Here is a 24,701-nt window from a genome sequence, read left to right as displayed (position 1 = left end):
CTGTGTGTGTGTATGTGTGTATGTGCATGTATATGTGTGTGTGTGCTCCTTTATGCCTTTAACTTACTACAGTGAGAGATCTGGACAAAAATAAGTTTTGATAAACTTACCAGGGCCTTTGTAAAGTATAAATTTATCTTATTTCACTAATTACATAGGCACTCCTCTTTAATGTACAAAATCGGCCTATTTATAGACAAAAAGCAAGCATCCCATAGTTTCTTGGGGGATCTCATGAAGACAAAGTTTTTATCCATCATCAGCAGTGTCTTAGACCTTTCAATGTCTGCTGCTTTTAATATGTTATGTTTCCATAGCAAGTGTTCAGTAAACATTGCTAAAATATGAACAAATTTATGTTTAAGGGACTAGAATTCCCCAGGGATAATTGTCCTCTTTATGTTTACCTACTGAAAAGTAAAGTAGTCCAGTCATAGGACAAGATGTGAGATGTGTCATGTTTATTTTACACGTTTGTATATTGGAACAAATTGATATTTTATAGCCAATAATTTTTTTAATAAAATCTGGTTCCACTTCTAAGCCACTGAGTTCCCCCACTTGTCTTATGTGCGTGTGCATGTATGTCTGTGTGTCCATCCATGTTCTCAGTAATTCCAGCACAGAGTTCAGTTATTCATGTTTGCTCATGTTTGACATTTGCTTCCCCTCCCTGCTTGCCTCCCGTCCTTTTAGAGAGTTCCCAAGTTTGCAAGCCATCTGTGTTCCTGATTCTGTTCTGTTTGGGTCTGAAACAGCATCCCACTTTGACACATTTTCTCTTAACTGGTTTTGGTAAAGATGATCAACGGTGTCCCCTTGAATGACAACCAAGGAGATCTACTTCTTTTCTCCTAGGTTGGACAGTTGATGATGTCCTGAAATGATGTTTGGGTAGGGCTGTGCAAAAGATGAAGCATACTGGAAGTCATGGAGGGTCTGCTGCTCTCTGGCCCCGTCCTATGGGCATGAGCCCAGGGCAGCCAGGGCAGTGTCTGACTTTCCTGTGAAGTGGATGGCCTTGCACAGAAGGCCAGATGGAATAGAGGTCGTTAGACTAGAAGGAGGAAGGCCAATTAAGAAGTTCTTGCATTAGTGTGCCAGTTAAATGCAGAAGACATGACCTGTGGAAGAAGGGAGCTGGGATACCTGAACTAAGAAAACAATGGATTCAAAAGAAAGTGCAGAGAGAAGATGAGGAGAACCTTGGAGTGAGTTGAGTATACAGACACCATAACGTGCTCATGACAATGTGAATGGAGCTTGTGTTTAGAACACATCGATTTTGTTTTAAACTCTTTTAATTCTGGGAGCTGAATTTGCCTAGGTGGACCTGGTAGCAGATATAAAACACAGTTATCAATAATGTTACTTCTTTCATTAAAGTATGAAATGAAAAACTCCCCGTTCAGACTAACCGGACGGTTGTTTGCGAGTAGACACAAACACTAACTGGAAGCAGCTATGGCTGTTAGCCCATGAGTAGGGTGGGGTATTCCATCCTGGAAAACCTGAGTGAGACCCTGGTCCAGGTAGGAGAAAAGGAGACACTGCATCTTATCCCCACTTCAGATGACTAACAAACCCCATCCTCTCTCCTTCTGGTGAATTTAGCCCAGATACTCAATTCCAAATCTCAGAATACCCTTGCCGAAGCTTGCTTCATGTTTGGTTTCCTGGCATACATGATAGTGTTGTAGTTAGTAATTAGTCATTTCTTGAAATATTTTTAAGCACTAATTATACCTTATCTGGCATTCTGAAAGACTTTCCCAAGGCTCCCTTGTGATTTATCCTTACAATTAACTTTCTGACCTAAAAAATTAGAATGCTGAGCATTAGAATGCCTCCTTCATTAGTGGAATTATTATTGTATTGGTAGAAAATCCTTCCTACTAAAACTTCACTTAAGCAAATGTTTATTTAGTACATATGATGCCATGCTGCTATCCAGTGCCCTGGGGAAACAGAAGGAAACAAAGTGAGCACACACTCCGCCTGTGTGGCCTTGTATTTACCCTGCAGGCAGACAAGATGTAAGTTGAACACTGTTAGAAGTCTATACATTCTAAGTAGAACAAATTAAGTAGGAATAGAGACATGATGTGCAAAAAGACCATCCAAGTAATTAGGTGCTTGGTTGGTTGTTTGTTTTCCATTGACCAAGATTCTAGGCATTGTGGCCAAGGTTGCTGTCCTCTTTGAATGCACATGTGATCATGTAATGTTACCACTTTAGCTTAGCGGGCAGGCAACCATGTCTGAGTCCTTTGCCCGTATCTGAATTCAAGAATATATGCATATAGACAGAACTTTAATTAATGAACAATTACTCATGTTGACTATTTGCTCCCCCACCTACCCACCCACTCCGGCCTCACCTCTAGCATCCCCCTTCTCTGGGGCAACATCATTAAAAATCTTAGCTTATACTACAGAACTGGTTGTCTGCAGAGGGACAACTCAGTGTTTTCCCTGACAAATACTCAATACACACTTTAGTCCATTAACAACTGAGTTCATTAATGTGCGTTACCTAGCAGCCTCATCTACTTATAATTTATATTTAATATGGGCCATGTTCAATGTAGTGTAACTACTTAGGTTTATCGTAAAAGATAGAATGGCCTCCTGTGATCAACAAGGTTCTGAGATCAATTTAACCTGGATAAAATCTTTATCCATAACAACTGTCAGTAGAAATGACTAGCATTTCACTAATTAGCTCACCATTTATAACCCATAAGCTTCTCACAGATGGGAGATGTTTATCAACACCCACAGATGTGTGCACAGCTGACTCTCAGTTATCCGCAGAAACAGGGGACGGAGATAATTTAGATTCATTTATAACACACACCCATTTTAGTTCATCACAATCTCCCCTTTTATTGGACTTTTTACCACAGAGCAATCTAATTTCTACTTGTGAGATGTACAGTTGGCTCTCAGGAAAGGTAAAACTAGAACACACAAGCTTGATAAATACATTGAAGCACAGAAAGTCTTGTTTCTGTAGGTAGAGGGTGAGGGGAAATTATATAAAAAGGCATATTGTTAGATGCATCTTTAGGACAGCATCCACATTGCCTAATCTGCTGATTGATAGAGTAGAAGCTGGTATAGCCAACCTGTTCCAGTTTGTACAAAATACTTCCAGTTTAATCACAGCAGACCTGTATTCTAGCAAACCTGCAGAGTAGAATGGTTAAGAGTCCTAGTCTGCGCTCTAAAGTAGATTCTGTGATGGTGGTAACAACTTAAAAGTCTTAAGTATAGGGGACCAAGGGGGTGAGTAAAGTTTCCAGTGGAAGCAAAGAATAGTGTCAGAATGGGCAAAGCAAGAAAAACCAGAAAAAACTTGAAAAAATAGTATCCATAGAAGTAGCAGGAGAACCAAGGCCGTCTTGTCATACAGCCCAAGAAGACTAGACCATTGCAGAGAAGAAGAAGTTAACATTGTTACCAAAAGTGAATTCAGGCAGAATGAGCGCCAAACCCATCTATAAGGTTGAACCAAACTCCAAAGTTTGCTTTAGATGAGAAAGGTGAACAAGTATGTAAAGTAACATTGACCTGAGGGATGGCAGTGGTGCATTCAGTGCCATGTGTGTCAACAGTGACGTTTTATAGTGGGAGGTATAGAGATATTATTAACAGTTACAGACATGATCAGGGAGAAAGCAAGGCTGTCCCTGTCTTTCACCTGTTAGATTCCAGGCATACTGAGAATATTAACAATAATTACTAGAAGATGGTGGTCGGGGTCATCTCTGCAAAAGCCCAGATGATGGAAATGTTTGTTCACAAAGTTGAGATACTAGTGACATCTGATGTGGGGATAATGTTAGAGGGAATAAAGATCAGAAGTCTTAGCCATTGTCCAGCGGTAATGAAGAATGATAATGACTGTTTTAATGGCCTCAGGGCTTTAACCTAACTGTGGCAGTTACCAGTGGATGAGTCGTAGGGGGGTCTTACCATTGCAGAAGTCTGTCAGCTGACTACAAAGTAATCTGGCTAGTCAACAAGCAAGGTGGTGGTAGGCCTAGATTTTATTATGATGATGTAGCCCATCTGAAAATGACAACCTTTTACTAATGAGCCATCTTCCCCAGATGGGGGAAGTTTTTAATGCATGGGTGGTCTCAGGCTGGTAGGTGCCTTCTCACAGATGGGAGCTTATGGCTAAAGGACACATATGCGACCCAAATTGCCTCTTCAGTCCTCAGTTCAGTATCTCAGTTCTCAGTTCAAAAGCAATGGTCATTGGTTCCTTGGGGTGTTCTTTTCACTGATTCTATGAACAGCCTGTGTCGAAGCAGCTGCCAAATGACCACGTTAGTAGTAAGAAAAGAAAACATATATATGGCCGGATGACTCAGGAAGGGAAGAGTCTCTTGTGGCTCATTAGCAGTTGAGGCTCAGAAAACCCTGCTGATGGGTTTAGTCTGCTGTTTCCAAACACTTCTGCTAAGGAGAAATGGCTCTGTCCTTTCTATGAAGAAGGACTTGACTCTGAGTCACCCACATCTCTTCATTGTGACTGCTTCTTGCAATAGGCAGTTGACTCCCAGTGCGTTTATGTTGTTCTTGTCTCTTACTTGGTTAAGGTTCCAACTATGGAATCTATGTGGCTTTGCGCCTTATCAAACTCCCCATAGCACTTTGAAGTGCAAATCAACAAAGCTAAGGCTCTGAACACTTCTCAGTTATTACCTAACACCTCTGAGCTAAGAAACTGGAGTGGAGGGCGAGAGCTGTCGAATCAGAAGGGATTGTTCACATCCTGTCTGCCGCTCTATGGACACATCACCTCCTGATTTCCAGCTTCCCGGACTTTACAGATTTTTGGAGTGACTTTTGTAGAAGGTGGAACAAGAATCTAGGTATAAAGATTTATGTAAAGGACTAACAAATTTGATGTTTAGTCAAAGCAGTGGTTGTTAGTATATCTGAATTCATATTTAGACTTTAAATTCCTTACCTTACATATCCCTTACTTCCTTAAAGCTGTTCTCTGGGTCACCTAGTACCAAATTTTATTTGGAATTCTCTATATTCATTTTGCCAATATTTTGTACCAGTGGTTGGTAAAAGAATTTTCCATTGTTCTCTTGAGAGAATTGAGTACATTTTTGCCTTCCAGAGTTTTTCATTTGTAATTGTTAATGAGTTCATTGAAAGTTCATTTGTCTCGGTTTTCATTCTTGTTATTCTGTGGCTTCTGAAGCATGTCAGTTCCTACCACTGCCACTTGCTACTCATTCAGATTTGCCTTAATGTCCTTTTTCCTTCTCTTTAAAAAAATTTATTATTGTTATTGCAATTAAGACTTTTAAAACTGTCTCTACTTCTCAATACTAATGTTAGGATTTCTGCATCAGACTGCATAAGGCATGGACAAGGAGCACCATATTTTAATAGAATAAATCCATAAATCTCCATAGAAACAAAGCAAAAGGGAACGGGTGTTTATAGCGCTTTGCTCAAACAGTCACACTAGCAGTGATCTGGAGAGCGGAAGTCATAAATTCCTTTGTTTAGGTAAGATTGACGATAGTGAGGTAGGTTTAACCAAGAACATTTTGGAAACCCGAAATGCTGATCCACAAGTCTCCAGTGTTTACTATGTTTTCTGTGGGCTTCACTGATTTAAAGACAAAACATTTAACCATAAATTTAAATATACAAGTGTGTGAAATGAGATCCCAGAAATCCTCACTTAGCCACAGCTGGGGTTTGGAATCCCTCTTGCCACTGTGCAACACAGGGGGCCAGCACTCTGCTTCATTCTTGAGCAGGGAGTTACTAATTGTGGATGAAAATTACTGTCCCGTGCTAAGTCCCAAAGAACAGCATCTCAGGGCTGGTTCACTTAGTACTGAGCACTTTATTTGTAGAATTGAGTTAAACTGCAGACTTCATAGTTTGATATTTTCCACTCCTTCCCGAACAAAACAGTTTGAATATTCTGCCAGCACCTCAAAATCAATTCATTTAAAACCTAACTTATCATGTTCCACATAAAACCCGATTTTCATGTTCTCATTTTGGGTTAATGATACCACCGTTTCCCCAGCCACCCAGGCTTGACACCTTCACACCATGCCAGCTTTAATCACAGAGAAGTACAGTCTTGATTATTTCACACCTTTCAAAAATACTCGGTGGCACTTCTTCAGCCTTGAATCCAGGCGCCCGCAGCCTGCCTCCCTGACCTTATTTTCCCCTTCCTCCAGTGCAGGCCATCTGCTGCTGTCAGAGCATGACTGTCAGGGACCCTCTGGGCCTCCTGCCTTTGGAGCCCCACCCGCTGGCTCCTCAGAGCCTCCTGTCCATTTAGCTCAGCTTCTCCTGTGAAGTTACTGATACCCTTTCCTAGCTCCGCCCTTCTGCTCTTTTCGATCTTTGATGTTGAACTGAGCATTTTCATCGTCTGAAATCTCTTCATTCTTTGTCCAACAACTTTGTAAGTTAAAAAAAAAATATGAAGACTTCTTCTAACTCTTCACTAATATAAATAATAGTAAAACAAACCCAAAGTCTATGCTAACACACTTTAATGGGAAGTAAATGTTTGCCAAGCATCTCAAGCTTGCTTCTAGGAGTAGGTGAAGGTGTTGGTGACAGATGAAGCTTCTACCAGAAGTGGTGGCACACTGTCATTAACCTTATCCTCTCAGGGTTACTTCCTCATTAAAGAGTCATAGGAGCATTGTGTGTGTCGTAGCTTATTAAATATCGTCACCATTTTATAGCCATGTGCGTGTTTATATTGATAGGCTATTTTATTGCAGGGCACTCTGCATCAGCAACAGAAGGCTCTGCTCAGCACCCTGGACCCTGTACCACACACATGGTCCACAGAGGGAGCGTATTTACCGGGGAGTCAGTGACGGATGATTTCTAAGTTTTGCTCTCTCTGCTGATTGCTCGAGTGGGTCACAATGAATACATTCATCAGATCTGAACACCTAAGAGCACAATACTTTAGTCATTTTAAATAAGCATATATTTTAACAACAATTAATCACTAGGAAATTGACTGGTTCCTCCCTTTATCACTCTGTGGTAATTATAAAAACAAATGGAAAAAAAGTCATTTTTTCAAATGACAAAGTTACGAATGATCAGAGAAATCTGTGTTCAGTGTCTTCAATGATAAAATAACTGCCCTTCATTTTGATTAGCTGTGCTTTGGGAGGGACTTAAATATATTTCACTACTTTTTCATACATCTATGAATGTGGAAAATGGGTATCATCATTTAGTCTTTTCCATATGAGCATTCATGGTGTTTCTAGCCTCCTGAAATTATAAGCAGTATAATACTGCATGTTATTTAACAAAATTCTTTGCATACATGGGAATTGTATATGTATGATGATTTTCTTACAGAAACACTTTTTCATATGGCATGCAGTTATACCTTTGATAAACACTGTTAAATTAATTTTCAAAGAGACTGTATTCATTTTTAACAACAATGGGTAAAGTGACCTCCCAAGCACTTCGGTTTGTTTTAAAGATTTTTTCAATGTTCATGTGCATGTGTGTTTTGACTACATGCATTGATGCATCCTTGTATGCTTGCTGTTGATGAAGGCCAGGAGGAGGTGTTGGAACCACAGAACCTAGAGTTACAGGTGCTTCTGAGCCATAGTGTGGGTGCTGGGGATTAAACCTTGAGTTTTCTGGAAGAACAGCCAGTGCTTAACCACCTAGTCAGCTCCCCTGCCTCCCATTGCCCCAACACTTTCTAATATTGATTTATCCTCTGCCCCTAACATTCTCTAATATTGATGTCATACATGTTAACATACACATAAATGAAAATGATCGCCCACTAATTTATTTGGAATATCTTTAATTGTGAAAAAAAGATGGTGGGGTTCACCTTTGTATAGGCTTAGGTTCCTAAAATGGCATACCATACATACTTTAGTAACATGGTAGGTACAGAAATTCACTTCCCATAGTGCTGGAGTCAGAGTTCTGTAAGATCAAGGTACCAGCAGATCCAGTGTATGGGGAGCACTTGTTGCCTGCTTTATAGTGATGTCCTCCATCTGTGTCCCCGTGCTGGACAGCAAAAAGGCTCACTTGGGTGTTTTCAGCAGACTAATCCCCCTCAATGAAACCCTAGTCCCAGGATTTGGACCTTTCAAAGCTCCACCTTTCTGCACCATTACTTGGGGGATTAGGATTTCAACTTGTGAATTCTGGGGTTTTACAGATGAATGACTGTAAGGGATGGTTCCTTGAATGAACTATCTGCTGAGGTATTTGTTGGCCATTACCTTACTGAGTTGCATTTGTTTTTATGACATTCAGCCCTATGAGATAACTCACTTCAAATGTTTTTCCAGTTCATCCTTTATTGTTCATATACAGGCTTAGTGTATAGTATGTCTTTCAAGATTTAGATATTTATATGACTTTTGTGTTTTGGCATTTTCTTTGAAGATCTTCACATTCTAGAACTAATGAAAATTATTTTTCCCTCTATGTGCTCTGTTTTTACAGATTGATCTTTTAGAGTTGTAATGTGTGATCTACTTGGAATTGATTTTGATGTGGTTAGCAAGGTGAGCAGATTGCTGTCAGGACAGTAGGAACTAGAAGTCTTGCTATCCCCTGTTGATTTGAAACACTACTCTTAGCATGAATGGGCTTTTCATTCTCATGACACATTGGATAGGTGTCACCTAAACCCATGCATGTGACACATTGCTGTCCAAAGTCATTTGACCACAGAACCATCTGCTCTTACCTTTACTCGCAATGTATCCATTCAGACACAGGCTTCTTGTGGGACAAGTGTTCTGAGAAAATACGGTTAGAAATTCTCTTACCTAGAAAGGTTCTTTATTTCATTTTTAATATGTTCTTTTGTGTGTGTGTGTGTTTTGTATGCATTCTTTTTTTTAATCTTTATTAACTTGAGTATTTCTTATTTACATTTCAATTGTTATTCCCTTTCCCGGTCTCCGGGCCAACATCCCCCTAGCCCCTCCCCCTCCCCTTCTATATTGGTGTTCTTAACAGAAATAGAACTGTATCACCTACTCACTTCCGAACTCAGCCCCTCCCAGTTGCCCTCTTCTGACTCCCTCCTGCGTCCTCAATCCTTAAGTTGATACCTTCTTTTTCTCTGATTATTATTGTTGTTACTACATGGTTCGAGTTTACCTGTATGCAAATTGTATGCAAATGTACTCTACTAAATCCGTTTTTTGTTGGTGGCAGGCACATGGTTTCAAGGCTGACTACTTTGCATTGGAAAACCTATACAGTGGGATAAATTACTTCTCCCATCAGTCATTACTCGCCTATAGTTCCTTGTCTAGGCCTGAGGCCCTAAGGAATTAGTCCCTTCTGGGTTAATAATGTCCATTGATATTGCCATTGTTCCAATCTTGGGTTTGCAGGATTTCTAGGAGACTGTTTCCCAGCAGACCTTTGGGATTCTACATTTTACAGTCTGTTTGCCCCTACTTCAGTGCTGTTTCTTGAGCGACAGAAGCAGTAGCTGTGGTGTATCTTCTGGGCTTAGGTTCCTCATGGTGCAATTGATCTCTGCATTGTGTCCACTTGTGGTTTTCTGTGATGGGCTCTATTGTGAAAGAGACTTCTTTGAGAAGGGACACCTCATGCACATGGAAGAATTTTCAAATCTTTATACATCTATTTAATTCCTTAATGTAATATTTTATAATTATAAATTCATACATTAGTTGCACGAGTCCTACTAAGTCATGGGCTGTAATATGTTTATGACTTTTTTTATTTTGAAAATAAAGTTTTACTTTAAAATATTCAGAAGACAGTTACTAGATATTCATATGCAGTAAACAAAATATTATCCCAAAATCATTTTCTTACTTAATTATAAATTTGGAAATAAAAAGCAACATTACTTTACAGAGTACACTGTTCTCATGTGAGTGTACTGTAAAGTCTGAGTTTATAAGTCTGGGAGACTTTTGTTTCATCTTAGGTTCTTGTTTAATAATCTTTTATTTTTCAACATTATACTATAACCTCATAATTTCCCCTCCCCTTTTCTCTCTTCAGATCCTACTGTATATCCCTCTTTGCTCTCTTCCAAATCCATGGCCTTTTTTATTAATAGTTTTTACATATATATATATATATATATGTACTTAAATATATATGTCTAAGTATAGCCCGCTTGGGCCTGTATAATATTGCTTGCATGTGTGATTTGAGGGATGACTCCCTGTTGTTGGATAGCCTGTTCTCTTTCCTGGGGAAGACTGTTGTTTACCATGCTCTCTCATTCTCTAGCTAACTGTAGTTCTCTGTGTGCGTAGTGGAGGCCGGGAGGGCTTTCCCTAAACCAATCACCTCCCTTAGGCTCATAAACCACTTTAGCATTTTTTTGAGATATGAACTCCATATATAGATATTATATATGGAGCTGATATTATAGGTATATGGCCTCCTCATGACTACATTATTGATGCAGTATTTATATTGCTATTAACTTGTTTGTCCATATGTATTTATAATATCCAAAAATGACTTTTGTTATTGAGACATAAAAGCACACATAACGAACGATCCTTTATGGTTAGTTTAAGTTATTTGCCACTAAGCTTGACAAAATAATTATTATCCCCATAACCCACACAGTAGAAGAGAGGACTGACTCCCGCAAGTGACCTCTAACACACCCATAACCCATGCTCACACTCAAACCCACAACTAAGAGTTGTAAAACTTTCTGCGAGATCAATTATTTTATAATTGTAATCTCTGCAAACTTAATTTAAATCATGAAACTATCTAAATTAAAATCTAGATAAGATGTAATCCATCACGTGATGATTGTGACTTACACATTTCATTGTATTTGTAAAATATTTTTCACTTAGGTTTACAAATATTCTCAGTTATTTCCCAGAACAAGTAAACCTACCATTAGTGTTAATATTTTGACTGCCAGAAGGGGGCAGCATTCTACAGTTGCAGTTATAACCGCCACAGTTCGAGTCCATGAAAAATGGGATAATAGTTGTGGACATGTACTCTGTGTATGTCTAGAAACCACCCAGATGTCTCCTATGCCTCATTGCATAGCAGTGCATCTCACATGGCCACTCTAGCTTTGCTGGCAGGGTGTCTGGGGAAGTTGGCTGTTTTCAGCTTCTTGTCCTTAGCTTTTCTAGCCTTTCTAGTTAAAGGGGACAGGGGATCAGGTGATGGTTGAGAATGGATTTGTTACATGCCCCAATCAGCAAACAAGGAGAGTCATAGTATTAAATGTAATAACAGCTAATGTGGATCTGACCTTCCCAGGTGGAGACATGGTCTTTATACAGGTTAACTCAATTCTGACAATAGGTAATTCTATTATAGAACCCATCTCATAGATGTGAGAAGGGCTGAAGATGGCCAGAATCAGGACTGAAACTCAAGCACAAGAACTAATAACACTTTGTACTGGTCAATTTCAGGATGGATGAGACTTTTCTTAGAAAATACTATAGTTTTTGCTTCTAATGTCCAACCCATTCACATTAGACAAATAATGAATACAGGAAAAGAAAATGGAACAGTTTAACTATTATACTTTATCTTATCCCCAGATCTCATTGCTTATGGTTGGTGGTTGTTTGCAGTATGAAAGTTATCTGTTCTGATGTTTCTCTTTGTCAGTTAAGTTCCAATGAAAATTGGCTCTCTACATCCCTTGACTCAAATTTTCAGCATTTCTTCTGTATTAAAACTAGTTCAAAGATTTCATTTGAAGTTATCCCTGCCTTTTTGCTGTCTGGCTTAAATAGTATTTTCTGCTTTAATCTAGATGGTTAAGGGCTGAGATATTGTGCCAAGAAAAGCCATGTGACCTCTCTCTAAACAGCTGCACAGAGCAGTAATTCATGAAGGCATGTTAGAGTAACATCCATGTGTTCTTGTTTTCTTCTTGAGGGTTGCATTAAACGTGAGCCAGTAAAGTTTGTGTAGTAGCACACTTTATAAACAGTCTTTAAGGACACTGGATTTTCCATCCCTAGTCTCTTGTTAAAAGGTAGGCCTTAAAATTGTATCACTTACTTTTTTAAAAACGATTCCGAGGTTGTGAAACTTAAAGAATGTGGATGCTAAAACAATGACAAGTTTAGACAGAAAGAAACAAAAAAAAAAAAAAAGCTACCTATCACACACACCACAAACAGCAGAAAATGGCCCCAGAATGAGGACATGAGGACCTTCACTGCTTTCTCATGCCCTCTTTGCACTCAAGCTGGGTTCATGACATCCCCTCAGCTCCTTTCTGCATACTCTTTAAGTAAGCTCTCACTTTACTGTAATGTCAATAACCGCTGAACAAAAATTAGTTATTAATAAGTTCTACCCATGTGCCAGGCACTCTGCAATCGAAATTATCCATCCACTTTGATGATTACACTAACTTGGTGAAGTGAATGCCTTTCTATTCCTTTGAGAGTTGGGGGTCAGCAGGCAGGGAGAGAGGATGAAAGGAAAGTCCATTGATTTGCAGAGAACTAGTTTTCAAATATAAAACATCTGTATCAAAAACCTATGCATTACTACTCCACTAGTATGGATATTCTTCCTTGTGGCCCTTGTAAGTTAATCAGTTGGGCAACCTCGTTCATCAGTTTTTAATAACAATTAGTTATCTTAGGACATCTCAATACATCCCAAACTAAGCTCCTTTCCTGGCTCAATGTCTTTTATTACAAAAGATGTTCTCGTTTTTCTTGAATGCTACGTGTGTACATCATGAAGCCCAAGCCAGCAACCTGAAACTGAGCCTCATCTCTGTTTACAATAGCCCCTTGGATGCACATCAAGAATTTTCTGTTCTTCTTTTCCCAGCTCTCACTGTCACCACCTCTAGTTCATCTGAACCCCTAACCATGTCTCTCCTTTTCTGCCAAGCCATGAGGTGACTGTCACACAGAGTGCTTTTCTCAGTAGAAATATAATGGCAATGCTTTTTAGATTAAAAGGAGTTCGTCATCACTCATAAAGATAAACGCCAGACTCCTCAGCGTGGCCTAGCCAGCTTTCTTGCTGGAGAGCTGCCTGTCTGCAGCATCTCCTTCCTCACCTCTGGCCCTCTGCCCTCTTTCTATTCAAGTCTGATGTCTCCAGGTGGTTCGTTAGCCTCCTGAAATCCAGCTGATAAAGTTCTGACCCCAGAGATAAACCTCCCTCTTCCAGCAGCTCTGATATTCTCTAGGCCATTCCTTAAGGTGTATGTGTCCAGGAAACCTCTGGGCCACTAGCCATTTGCCCCATGCTCCATGCTGACTGCCCCTCCCCTAGGATGTGCTCAGGTTTCTGACCCAGAGTCCACTGCAAGGTGTCCTACCCTTTGTGAACTGTTTTCCTCATTCTGACAAGTGACTGCCTTAGGCTAAAAATCAGTGTCTTCATCTTTTACTCTTCTGTACATTTTCAGGAATCTGAAAGTCACTTTTTAGATGGCGGTTTTCATTTTACATGTGACTGGGGTCCTAGTAAGTGGCTTGGGGATTTGTTTCCCAAGATTCTCTGCCCACCTGTGCTTTCCTGGCACCCACCAGCCTTTGCCCTGTTAGCTTTCATATAATCACAGCACAGTTTATGGTCATCAGAAGAGCCAACACTTATAAAATTGTCCCATTCTATATATTCCTTGTTTCCTTAGTACATGTTGCTATTATAACAGAAGTCCTTATATATGATAATTTGTATGTAGGAGAGATGATATTGGCTCATGAATTTTGAGGTTGAGATATCTAAAATCAGAGCTTCTGTGAGTTTTGTTTTTGCAAAGGGCTCTCTCTCCTCTCCACAAATAATACCTTATTCCTTTGAAACCTACATGGTGTTGGTGGGGTGACCAATGGCCCAACACTCTTTTTAAGGGCGATGTCCCTATCCATTTGATCTCCTCTTCATCACTTAATCACTTCATAACGGCTCTCCTTCTAAGGATAACAGTGTTGTTGATGTGTGAGCCTGCAGGCTATGGCCACTGTTGTCACATTGTTTATTTTTAAGTTAATGTAAACTAAAAACAAAGTGCTTAAGATTTGCATTTATCTGGCTCCGATTTTTTAAACTTCTTACAATAGATCTGTATAAACATGATGGTTGATTTTCTAAGTAGGCAGACATCAGATCTTAATCCTGTTCCCTCCACACAGCTTGTCTCCTCTCCCATAAACTGCAGACTGCTCTGGGCTGAGCTCCTGGGCACCCTGGGAATCCTCTTACATTCACTGGCTGTCTTCTCCCTTCTGTGTCTCATCCTCTCACCCCCTTGTTTTTTGTTTTGCTTTTACTCCTTATTTTGACAGAGCATCATGTGTTATTCAGCCTTCTATTTCTTTAACAAAATATCCAAGACACAGGGGAACATTTCTTTGGGTATTCAGTTTTAGAGACTTTAATCCATTATCAACTGGTTCTGTCGTGTCTGGGCCATGGTAAAGAACAACTCCAGGTCAGGGTGGAACAGCAATGCTCATCTCATGGTCACCAGAAGCTTGGATGACAGGGCAAGATAGAGCATGTTGTCAGCCCCAAAGCCACACCCTCAAATCAACAAGGTCCCATTTTCTAAGCATTCATCACCTCTCAATAGTTCATCAAATATCTCATCAATGGATTGATCCATTGCTAAGGTTTAAGCTTTCATGAGCCAATCACTTCCCAAGAGCTATGTCAACTAAGCCTTTAGCATGTGGATTCTGAAGAAATTCTAGATCCAAACCATATCATATTTGCTGTCTCTGAGAAATCATGTCTGGATGACTGCATTGTCTGAGCATGTCTATTTTCTGTTCCCACCTGACTGAAAACTGACCTATTGATTACCTGGAAATAATTCTCTTCAGAAGCTGGAAATCATTTACCTCCTGTCTTTTCACATTCGGTGGGCTATCGAGAAGTCTTGCCAGTCCCATTCTCGGTTGTCTCCTCTGTAAGCTGTTTGGGTTTGATTGCCAGTTTTTAGCCTTCAGGAAACTTTTAGAATGCATCCTTTCTTGGTTGTGTGAAATTTTAATGTTCAGTCTTGGCTGAAGAAAATGGTGTATGGGCCAACGCTCCCATGCTCTATGTTGAGGAGTCCCACAAGTCCTTGGGGTGCCATCTTACTCTTACTTGTAATAAGAGATTGACTTTCAAAATAGTATGCTGTCGCGCGCCCAATGTCCCGCCAGCAAGAACGACGCGTGGCAACAGGATTCTTCTGCGAACAAGCCTTTACTGTGTTACAGCTCTTCTTAGTGTTACAGCTCTTCTTAGTGTTACAGCTCTCTTGAACAGGGACCCCGAGCAGCAAAATCGCTCGGCTTATATAGACAACAGTATGCTAATTATCTCTCAGGGATTGGTGGGGCTTGGATCACCCCACTACTTGTCCTCCAGGGATTGGCGGAGAATGAATCACCTCATTAGCATATTAACGGTCAACTAACACCTGGTGCATAAACCGCACATGTGCAGTACCGCTGTTCACCACTAGAGGGAGCCCTAGCAAGGGGACAAGCCTGCACATGCGCAGTAAGTCATTTATATCCAGACAAGGCTGGATGTCGGCGCCATCTTTGTTTCGCCACACCGCTCTCTACATCTCCCCCTTTTTTGTTTAATAAAATGACTGGTCTAGATCTGGGTGTCACGTCAATCTTGTCATTGCTCCTGTCTTAGGTCGTTCTCACCCAAACTCGGCCTTACCCGTCATAGAGTTACCCTATCGCCACCGGGCCCCGTGTCTTAGGTTGGTCCGAGTTCGAGGAAAGTTGCCCGTCCCTGGATACAATGACTCCACATGACTGTGACAAAAATGATCTAGGGCGAACTCTTGATCTTTCAAAGAGGCCAGCCATATGTTGGGAGAAGTACCCTTTTTGATGGCGGTCATAGCCTGGTAAACAACCACTTTGTGTCTGGCATGTTCTCTTTTTAAACGGCCAATAAGCCAGAGACCTACTCTGCATCCCAGAAGGACAATAGCTCCCCGGGACAAACATGCCCGCCCACTCCTTGAAAAGGGAGAAAGCATTGGTAATCCATGAGGTAAAGTCTTCAACTGTGATGGGGTCCAGCCTAGTGCTGTTGAGGACAGCAATCTGCATCAGCAATTGTCTTGATAGTTGCTCTGCTTTCATGGACCAGTTTCCTTTCAGATAATTCGAGATTTCTTTGCTCTGTTGAAAATGCTGAGAAAAGTTAGCTCAAAAAGGAATAATGCATAAACCTCTCAGGGAGGAAACACAAGACAGCTGTGTCATATGATACAGTGCTTCAATTTGTTCTTGAACTAAATCTATCCTTTGATTGGCTAATAGAAGGCCAGATGCCAAATGGGTATTAAATTCTTCTTGTATCTCTAGTGCCACTGCAGTTCTTTCTACAATCTGATTGACAGTCTCAGCCGTCTGTATTTGATTGGTCATAGCGATTGCAGCTGTGGTAGCTGCGGCAGCAGACAGCACAATGGCTGAAATTATGGCTGCCGTAATTCCAAAATCTCTTTTGTCTCTCAGCAAATTAAGAATAGGAAAGCTATCTGGGTTTGCCTCCACTGGGATTGGCACAAAGGAGGGAATCTTAACCATCACTGCGGTGTCATTGGTGCCATCCCAGCATTCAGCTAAATAGCAGACTACATCAGAGCTATTACAATTTAAAGCACCACTGCTTACATTAGTGCTTATCAGAAAAAATGTGATCTAGCACATACTGAAGTACTAGTGGCAGTATTATTTACCAAGAGGTTATTATATTGAATATTGATCAACCTGGTATCAACTTTTTCTGGTAGCTGAAACATTATACAGCACGAAGTTCTCTCCCATCAACCTAGCAAAGGGGGTCAGGGATGTACATAACCCTTGCTCATTGGACAGCACCCATAGAAACCAGGCCAGAGATTATGCTTGCCAGTCTTATTCTCAAAACAGTAGAATTGCTATGAACTGGCATGGGTACTGGCCAGGATCTGGCAATAGCCCACAGGGTGAGCGAATTAACCTGTATTACCATTCCCAGTAGTAATAGTAGGGTTTGTAGTCTCATCTTCAGGAAGAGCAGAAGACAATCTTCGAGTCAAACGCTCGGGTACCCAAATTGGATTTTCTTGATTCTGCGGAAAAACACAAATCGCTCCCCTAGATCTCGAAATCACGGGATCTGGGACACGCCATTCATCAGTTAAGACATCCTTCCACTTTACTTCTACATTAGTTATAGGTGTAGTAGCAGCATGGCGATCCACAGCAGAGCGGCCATGCGCATCCAAAATTAAGAAATTTAGAGTAAAAAGAGTTAAAGAAAGTTGTTCTTTTGGTGTTCGGCTGCTGGCAATTCCCCCTTTTTGTTTTTGTATAAGCTCTTTTAAGGTACGATGTACTCTTTCCACAATTCCTTGACCTTGGGGATTGTATGGTAATCTTGTAGTATGTTTGACCTGCATTGTCTGGCAAAATGCCTGGAAAGACTTTGCAGTGTAGACAGGCCTGTTGTCTGTCTTGAGACTATCAGGCTTTCCCCAGGTTGCCCATGCCTCTAAGCAATGACTAATGGCATTACAAGTTTTTTCACCAGTCATCAGAGTAGCGTGTATAATACCAGAACAGGTATCAACAGAAACATGAGCATATTTTAAATTTCCAAATTGAGATATGTGTGTGACATCCATCTGCCAAAGTTTTAGCCGGATCAGATCACGAGGGTTAATCCCAACATGAGGAGGGTGGTGAAATTGAACACAATTTTGGCAACGTAACACCACATCACAAGCTGCAGCTCTAGAGATTTTTAAATTTTTGTTGAAGAGTAAAAGCAGGTACATGAAACTTTTGATGAAATCCTCTAGCGAGATCAACCAGAGTGGCATGAAAAATAAACTCTCTACGAGTACTAGCATCCACCAGGGTGTTATTACTGGTCATGGGACCAGGCAAATTAGTATGGGCTCGAATATGTTGTATAAAAATTTTATTTTTTCTGGCCCAAATAAAATTTTGTAATTCTAAAAGAATTTGACATACAGTACTAGTTGACCGAATTGGCCCTGCAATTTCAAGTGAGCGCACCGCATTAACTACATAAGCAGAGTCAGAAATTAAAAAAATCATGAAATCTTTTGAAAACTTCCAATACAATTTTACGTTCTGTAATTTGGGGGGTGCCTGGACTATATTGAATTAATAATGGTTCTTGAGAATCAACCATATAGGCACCTACACCTGTTTTGGAGCCATCTGTATAAATATTTAACGCTCCAGACAAAGGCTCTGAGGCAGTGACCTTTGGAAAAATCACTGGATGTTCAGTAAAAAATTGTAGCAAAGGCATCCCAATTTAGACCTGTTTCCCTAGATTGGCTCATGCCACATGTTATCTAGAATGACTCCATCCAAATTTTCCAGTTTTATGTCAACTTTCTGTTACCAATGTTACATTTTTTTTAACCATATCCAATAACTTAAAAGCCAATAGTCCATAACCAAGGCATGTAGAGAATATTTATACATTTAAAACCAATCAGAAAACAAAACTGAAGTGGCTACACATATCTTAGCTACAGGTGCAAGGCTCCAAGGGCCGATTGAAACTGCTTTTTTAAGAGAAGCACCTTGTCACTTGCTAAATCTCCTTGAGACCAGGAATCCAAGTAGGCACACTCAAGTTTATCTTTTTGTTTGATTCTCCTGAATAAATTTTCAGGTGGTCTACCTCTATCAAATCTGATCAGTATGACTCTGTGAGGTTTCCAGAGCCTAATCACATACCTAGCAATAGCCTCAACTTGAGCCACAACAAAAGCTGTACTGACCCAATTTTTTATCTTTGCCTTCTCTCTGTTCCTTTTATCTCCTTTTCTTTTCTTTTTTTCTTTTGAGACCTTTTCTCCCTCTGACATACTTTCTTGTTGTTCTGCAAGGACCCTCTGACCTGTCCTAACAGCTCTAACGGCTTCCTCACATCGTTTATCCTCTAAGCAGGCAGGGACCATTTGCCAAAGAGGTTTTGGTCCGGGCTTAAGCTTGCCGTCAGTGACTTCTCTATCCCACACAAAGAAAAAAAGAAACAAAATTACCAGCCTTGCCCACAAATGATCCATAACTTTAGGTTTCTTCACAGTGGCTCTCCACCTAGGCCCATATCTTTCTTCCTCATATATGGCTGCCTCTTCCTCTAATTCCTCCTCCTTGGACTCTGACAACTCTTGCTCAGAGTCACTGCCAGCCAGTTCTAAGGCTTCTAATTCTTTTAATGGATACAAAGTATCCTCTCCGGATGACTTGTACTTCATCCTCCGGGGTACGCCTATTTTTTCCTCCAGCGGCATTTCTTCCGCCTTTTGTATCTCTTTCACTTTTGTTTTAGTAACCTTTTTCTTTTTGCACGCTCCTAATTTCTCACTCTGCTCCGTTTCTGACATTCTCTCTTGAATGTTCTGTCCTGCCTTGACTATGTCCTCACATTTTAACACAACTAGTAAGAAGACAACAGTCACTATAAAAACGAGCAACAATCCCTCCATGGCAAGACTAAATCCAAAAAGGGGCATGCCTCTCGGAGCTTGCCTTTTAATTTACCTTCTCGCAGTTCTGAATCCTCTTCAGCACACTGAAGGGTCCCCTGGCACCGGCGATGTTGGTTTCCGGGTCTCGGCACCACTTGTCGCGCGCCCAATGTCCCGCCAGCAAGAACGACGCGCGGCAACAGGATTCTTCTGCGAGCAAGCCTTTACTGTGTTACAGCTCTTCTTAGTGTTACAGCTCTTCTCAGTGTTACAGCTCTCTTGAACAGGGACCCCGAGCAGCAAAATCGCTCGGCTTATATAGACAACAGTATGCTAATTATCTCTCAGGGATTGGTGGGGCTTGGATCACCCCACTACTTGTCCTCCAGGGATTGGCGGAGAATGAATCACCTCATTAGCATATTAACGGTCAACTAACACCTGGTGCATAAACCGCACATGTGCAGTACCGCTGTTCACCACTAGAGGGAGCCCTAGCAAGGGGACAAGCCTGCACATGCGCAGTAAGTCATTTATATCCAGACAAGGCTGGATGTCGGCGCCATCTTTGTTTCGCCACACCGCTCTCTACAGTATGCCACACCAGGTTGAGACCAGAATTTCCAGCTTAATCCCTGACATCACCTGGTGTTCACTCCAGACATGTCCATGACCACCTAACTATCATAGCCCACCAAACCCAAGAATTCTCCTCATAAGAATCTTCCTCCATCCATGGGCACCAATGCTCTCAGCTGCTTCTCAGCTGCTGCTCCTCCTCCCCATCCTCACCTTATTGATTCGACATTGGAGATGTCTCCTCCCAGACTTGTCTTTCTCCATTTCCCTCAACACTGCAATTTTCAAAGTTCCATTTACAAATTATGGGAGGCAATATGTTACTCAGTCCTGCTGGGGCACTATTTCAGGTAGTCGATTTCACAGAAGAAATGAGGCTGTATTTTTAATGTAAATTGACTTTATTTCCTAGGTGTATAGTAGAAGGATGTATGTATAAAGATTTAAGCAGCTTTAGACACATTTGATTTTGCACATTTGCCTCTGTCTCTGCTATTTCGTCTTCCAAGCCCTCTCTTCCTCTGATAGTGTCCACCCTTTAACATCTACCTCAGTATGTGCTTCTACCAACAGGAGAGAGTGCTTGTTAATCCGTACAACCTAGGTATCATATGTGCTCAGTGATACATATAAAAAATAAAGTCATGCCTTTAATTCCAGGACAAGGAAAGCAGAACAGTTAGATTACTGTGAGTTCTGGGCCAGCCTGGTCTATAGAGAAAGTTCCAGGACAGCCAGAGCTACAAAGAGTAAACCCAGCCTTGGTGGGAAAAGAAGACCAGAATGAGCTTTTCCTCAGCTACTCCTCTCTTCCAGGAAGGAGCTACCTGTCTCATAAATAGTGCAGTCCAGGAAACAGCCCAGCTCTCAAGGGATGACATGCTGTTGTGTGTGCCGTATGCCCTGAGCAAGCACACATAGGGCAGGGCGTGCTCTCAGGCGGTCTCAGTGTCTGTCCTGAAGTGGTGCTAGGAGCCAGCTTAGGAAAGAAAGTGGGAAAGACTCACTGTGGAGAGCTGCATGTTCAGAGTCACGGAGACAGAGACTGCAGCAGTGTGAGTCACCTCGTGAGCCTGAACTGCCAGCATCTGTCCCCAGGGACCAGCAGGATCAGCCTTCCTGGCCATAGTGCAGTCAACGTCCACCATAACTTAGCGTTCATACAGTGTGATCATCTAGTTCCAGCCTTACTCAGGCAGTTATAACTGTCTTACAATCCAGGAGCAACACAAACACTTTTATATTTAGCTGTCGCCTCATTCTCCTTTCCCCTAAACCAATTCTCTATTTTTCTCTTCCCTGCTTTTTTTATTTGCAAGCAAACATAATGCTAAATTTAAAAAAGAAAGAAAATTCTTTTATTTATTTAAATGTTTACATTCACTAATAACTACCTTTGATGTTTAATGTTGCATGAACTTATGTTTAGGAGAAATATACTTGAATTTAAGTGTAAATTTTTAAAGATTAGTTAGGTAGTTACCTATAAAATTGTCTAAAATATTTTATGTACTTTACAGTAAACATTGAAATGCTTTAGAATTAAATTTATGTGTAAATTGACAACTTCTAAATACTCTGATTCTCACCCAACATTTTTGATCACACCTCCAAGGTTTAACTCTTCTAAAAATGTGTGGTAGGAGCAGATGGAAAAGCGGCTGATACATATTTATATGTATGCATCTGTTTATAAACTGTAAAGGAGTGTGGTTTTGTACTGTACCACATTCACATGTCAATAGTTCTCTATAAAGAGATCTTGTCTCCAAAAGAGGAAGGAAAGAAAACAGTGAAAAAGGTTCTTCAGAAAGGAGTATGTTCCCTTGTGGATATGCTGTTAGGCCAGACATACAGTTTAACAGAGAAGGCTGGCAAATAACCTCCTTTAAAGGACAAAGGAGTCCTTCGTGTACCCTAAGGAATGCTAGCCTTTAAGTTGTTGAGAGCACTTCTGGGTTTACCATCTCGATTGTAAAAGACAACTTTCATGAATTACATGAAAGTTTGTAGTGATTATTCTGTGTTACCTCAAGTCAGAGAACAATATACACATTTTATCTACCAGAAGAATTATATATCAGGGTAATGTATGTGTGTGGGGGGGGAGGGGGTGTGACTACAAATATGTTCGCACATAGAATCTTGCAAGAAGTTTTTCTATGGTAAGTTTTGGCGGACCCAGCTTCGGTATAATGAGAGGCACTGTACCACACACCTGATTGCTTTTAGAAACTAGTCTGATGCTTTAAAAACAATAACTCATTTCTAGGAGAGGAAATATGATTTATGACGACCCCAGACGCTAGAAGTATATTCCATCTAAACTCTCCGTGCCATTGGTCTATAAACACAGTGCTCCACTCCGAGTCTGGGAAGCCCTGTCCCCTTTAGCGGACAGAACACAAGGACTAGTGAGATGGCTCTGATTAAAAGATGGCTGAGTAGGACAGAGCTGGATCTTTTCATGGTTTGAAATCCCTGGTGTAGTTCTGGTGTTCTGGCCGTTTGCTCCCTGCCATCACCATCGCCTGTTTGCACGTGTGCTTTGACATTGCTTTGGTAACCCGGAGGACTGATGGAATTCCCTGCATCTCTCTTCACAGAGGGTGATGAGACAGGAGTGATGGATAGTCTGCTAGAGGCCTTGCAGTCAGGGGCTGCCTTCCGCGACAGAAGAAAAAGGACACCAAAGCTGAAAGGTGAATTCTTTTCTTATTTCACGTTACTTTCTAGGGAAGAGCAGTTTCTCTCCTTAATTCTTTTAAAGTCATTTGTCACAAGAACAGTGCTGTGGGCAGAAATTGTTCCTAACTTTCCTAAGTTTGCTTAATCCCTTGCAGAGACAGATGTCAGAGAAAGATGCACTCCAGTCGGCTGGTGTCAGTAGTGCATTAACAAATCGCTGTGTTGGACCTAGAAAATCCTGACTAGTGTGATAAGTCTCATCATAAGAAGCAGATGCCCCTTGTCCCAGTGGACGTTAGGGTCCTACAGTTAAACATGAAGTACAAGTCTGAGCATTACTGTTCCAAGTGTTTCAGGGCATTGAACCATGGCATCATCATTAAAAATACCTAAGCTTGGAAAAATCACATGATATTCTGTTACTTCTCAAGTCAAACACACTTTTTAATTTTTCTCTCTTTTTTAACAGATATTCGGCAGAGTCTCAGTCCAATGTCTCAGAGGCCTGTTCTCAAAGTTTGTAACCATGGTAATAAACTTTATTCATAAATTGCATGTTATTCTTACCTGCTTTTATCCTGTTGGTCTATGGTCTTTACTGTGCTGCTAGTGAAGTTCTCAGGCTCCAGTATAACGACGAGAGTAAAAGCTGTGTAGATGTGCATCTTCGCTCTGAGGTCACGGGCTCTGCTTTTCCATTCTTACCTCATTTCCTTGAAGTTGCTTCTTCAGTTCTTCTAATTAGGTCGCAAGTGAATGTTGTGTTACAGTTGTATTGTTTGAAGTGTTTTCTTTTTTCACATTTCTGATCAGAGTTGTCTACTGCAGCATTCCAGTGCAATGCAATTTCCTGGTAACTACTTTAAAGTACTTTCAAGATACATGTGAAACAGTGAGACCTGTGTTCATTTCTCCCCTGCCTTATTTGTCAGTGCAGTTACAGACTATTCAACTCTCCCTTTGGAGGAACCATAAATACAGATGAGCCGCATGGGCCGTTACAAGAGATGATGCTACAGTTTTTAAACTGAGTGACTTATCTTCACCTCTAATATTGACCAAGGAGTTGAATTTTCTAAAAGATCCCGTAATGTCACCTGCCCTGTCTGTGAGTCTGTCTTACAAGCATCTTCTCTTACTCATTTGGTGTCCGTTTTGTCAAGTTCTCAGTTCTTGGACTCTGCTTCCACACCGTGTTCACCGTTTGTGAATCCTGTTGATTCACAGGGAGGTTGTTATCAAAGTTGGCTATATTTAACAGAAAACCAACCTGACACGTTTTTATCGGAAGGATAAAACTCTGGGGAGTGCTTCCGGAGTTCCTTTCTATGAGTATTAAGGTGTGACTGAGAAGGCGTGTGTATCACACTTCTAGGTATATAGTTAATGAAGTAAGAAAACCCAGGGATTTCATCTGGGTAGTCAGTGAATGCTTAAGAAATGACCAGAAAGATGGAATCTGTCACAGAATTTTAAATAGATCTTTCAACTTTTTAAAGTACGCTCCAGCTTTCAGTTGGCCTTTTACTGTTCTACCAGAAGAGAATTGGAGCAAGTGACGTTCATTATGAGTAATAAGTAATCTGAAATCTTAGCTTATGATTGATTTTACTCCATCATGGCACAGAATTGTAAAATGTCTAGAGAATAGTGGGGACCTGAACTTTAGAGATGATTTTGTTTAGCAGAGAAGTGAATGGGAAATCCACAGAGGCTTGAAACATCTCGGGAGGACAGAGCTACTGACAGTCCTGTGGCTGTAATTAAGTTCTCTAATTACTGCCACACTTCTTCTTTTAATTACAGAGAAGTATTTGAGCATTTTTGACTAATAAAAGTCTTGTGCTTATGCACATTATTCTTAAAAATAAGTTTGGTTTTTTGGATTTGAATCTGGTCAGAA

The 24,701-nt window shown here is 40.8% G+C and overlaps 2 protein-coding genes across 8 annotated transcripts in view; one reads left to right on the top strand and one right to left on the bottom strand.

The window, feature by feature from the left end:
* Window positions 1–20,119, bottom strand: part of LOC134481998 (uncharacterized) — a 93,376-nt gene extending 73,257 nt beyond the window's left edge. Inside the window, exon 1 of one of the 2 annotated variants that reach the window (XM_063274818.1) lies at window positions 14,869–20,119. In XM_063274818.1, the coding sequence (XP_063130888.1) occupies window positions 18,584–19,576 (993 nt within the window). In that variant the 5' untranslated portion in view covers window positions 19,577–20,119 and the 3' untranslated portion in view covers window positions 14,869–18,583. The remainder of the gene's footprint in view (window positions 1–14,868) is intronic. The other variant, XM_063274819.1, reaches the window with a different exon arrangement.
* Window positions 1–24,701, top strand: part of Diaph3 (diaphanous-related formin 3) — a 469,632-nt gene that overhangs the window by 336,204 nt on the left and 108,727 nt on the right. For all 6 annotated transcript variants that reach the window (XM_063274163.1, XM_063274159.1, NM_001305172.1 and 3 more), the window contains 2 exons: window positions 22,717–22,812; window positions 23,268–23,327. In XM_063274163.1, the coding sequence (XP_063130233.1) occupies window positions 22,717–22,812; window positions 23,268–23,327 (156 nt within the window). The remainder of the gene's footprint in view (window positions 1–22,716; window positions 22,813–23,267; window positions 23,328–24,701) is intronic.

This window comes from Rattus norvegicus, chromosome 15 (assembly GCF_036323735.1).
Source record: "Rattus norvegicus strain BN/NHsdMcwi chromosome 15, GRCr8, whole genome shotgun sequence".
NCBI lineage: Eukaryota > Metazoa > Chordata > Mammalia > Rodentia > Muridae > Rattus > Rattus norvegicus.
This window is presented reverse-complemented; position numbering and strand designations above follow the sequence as displayed.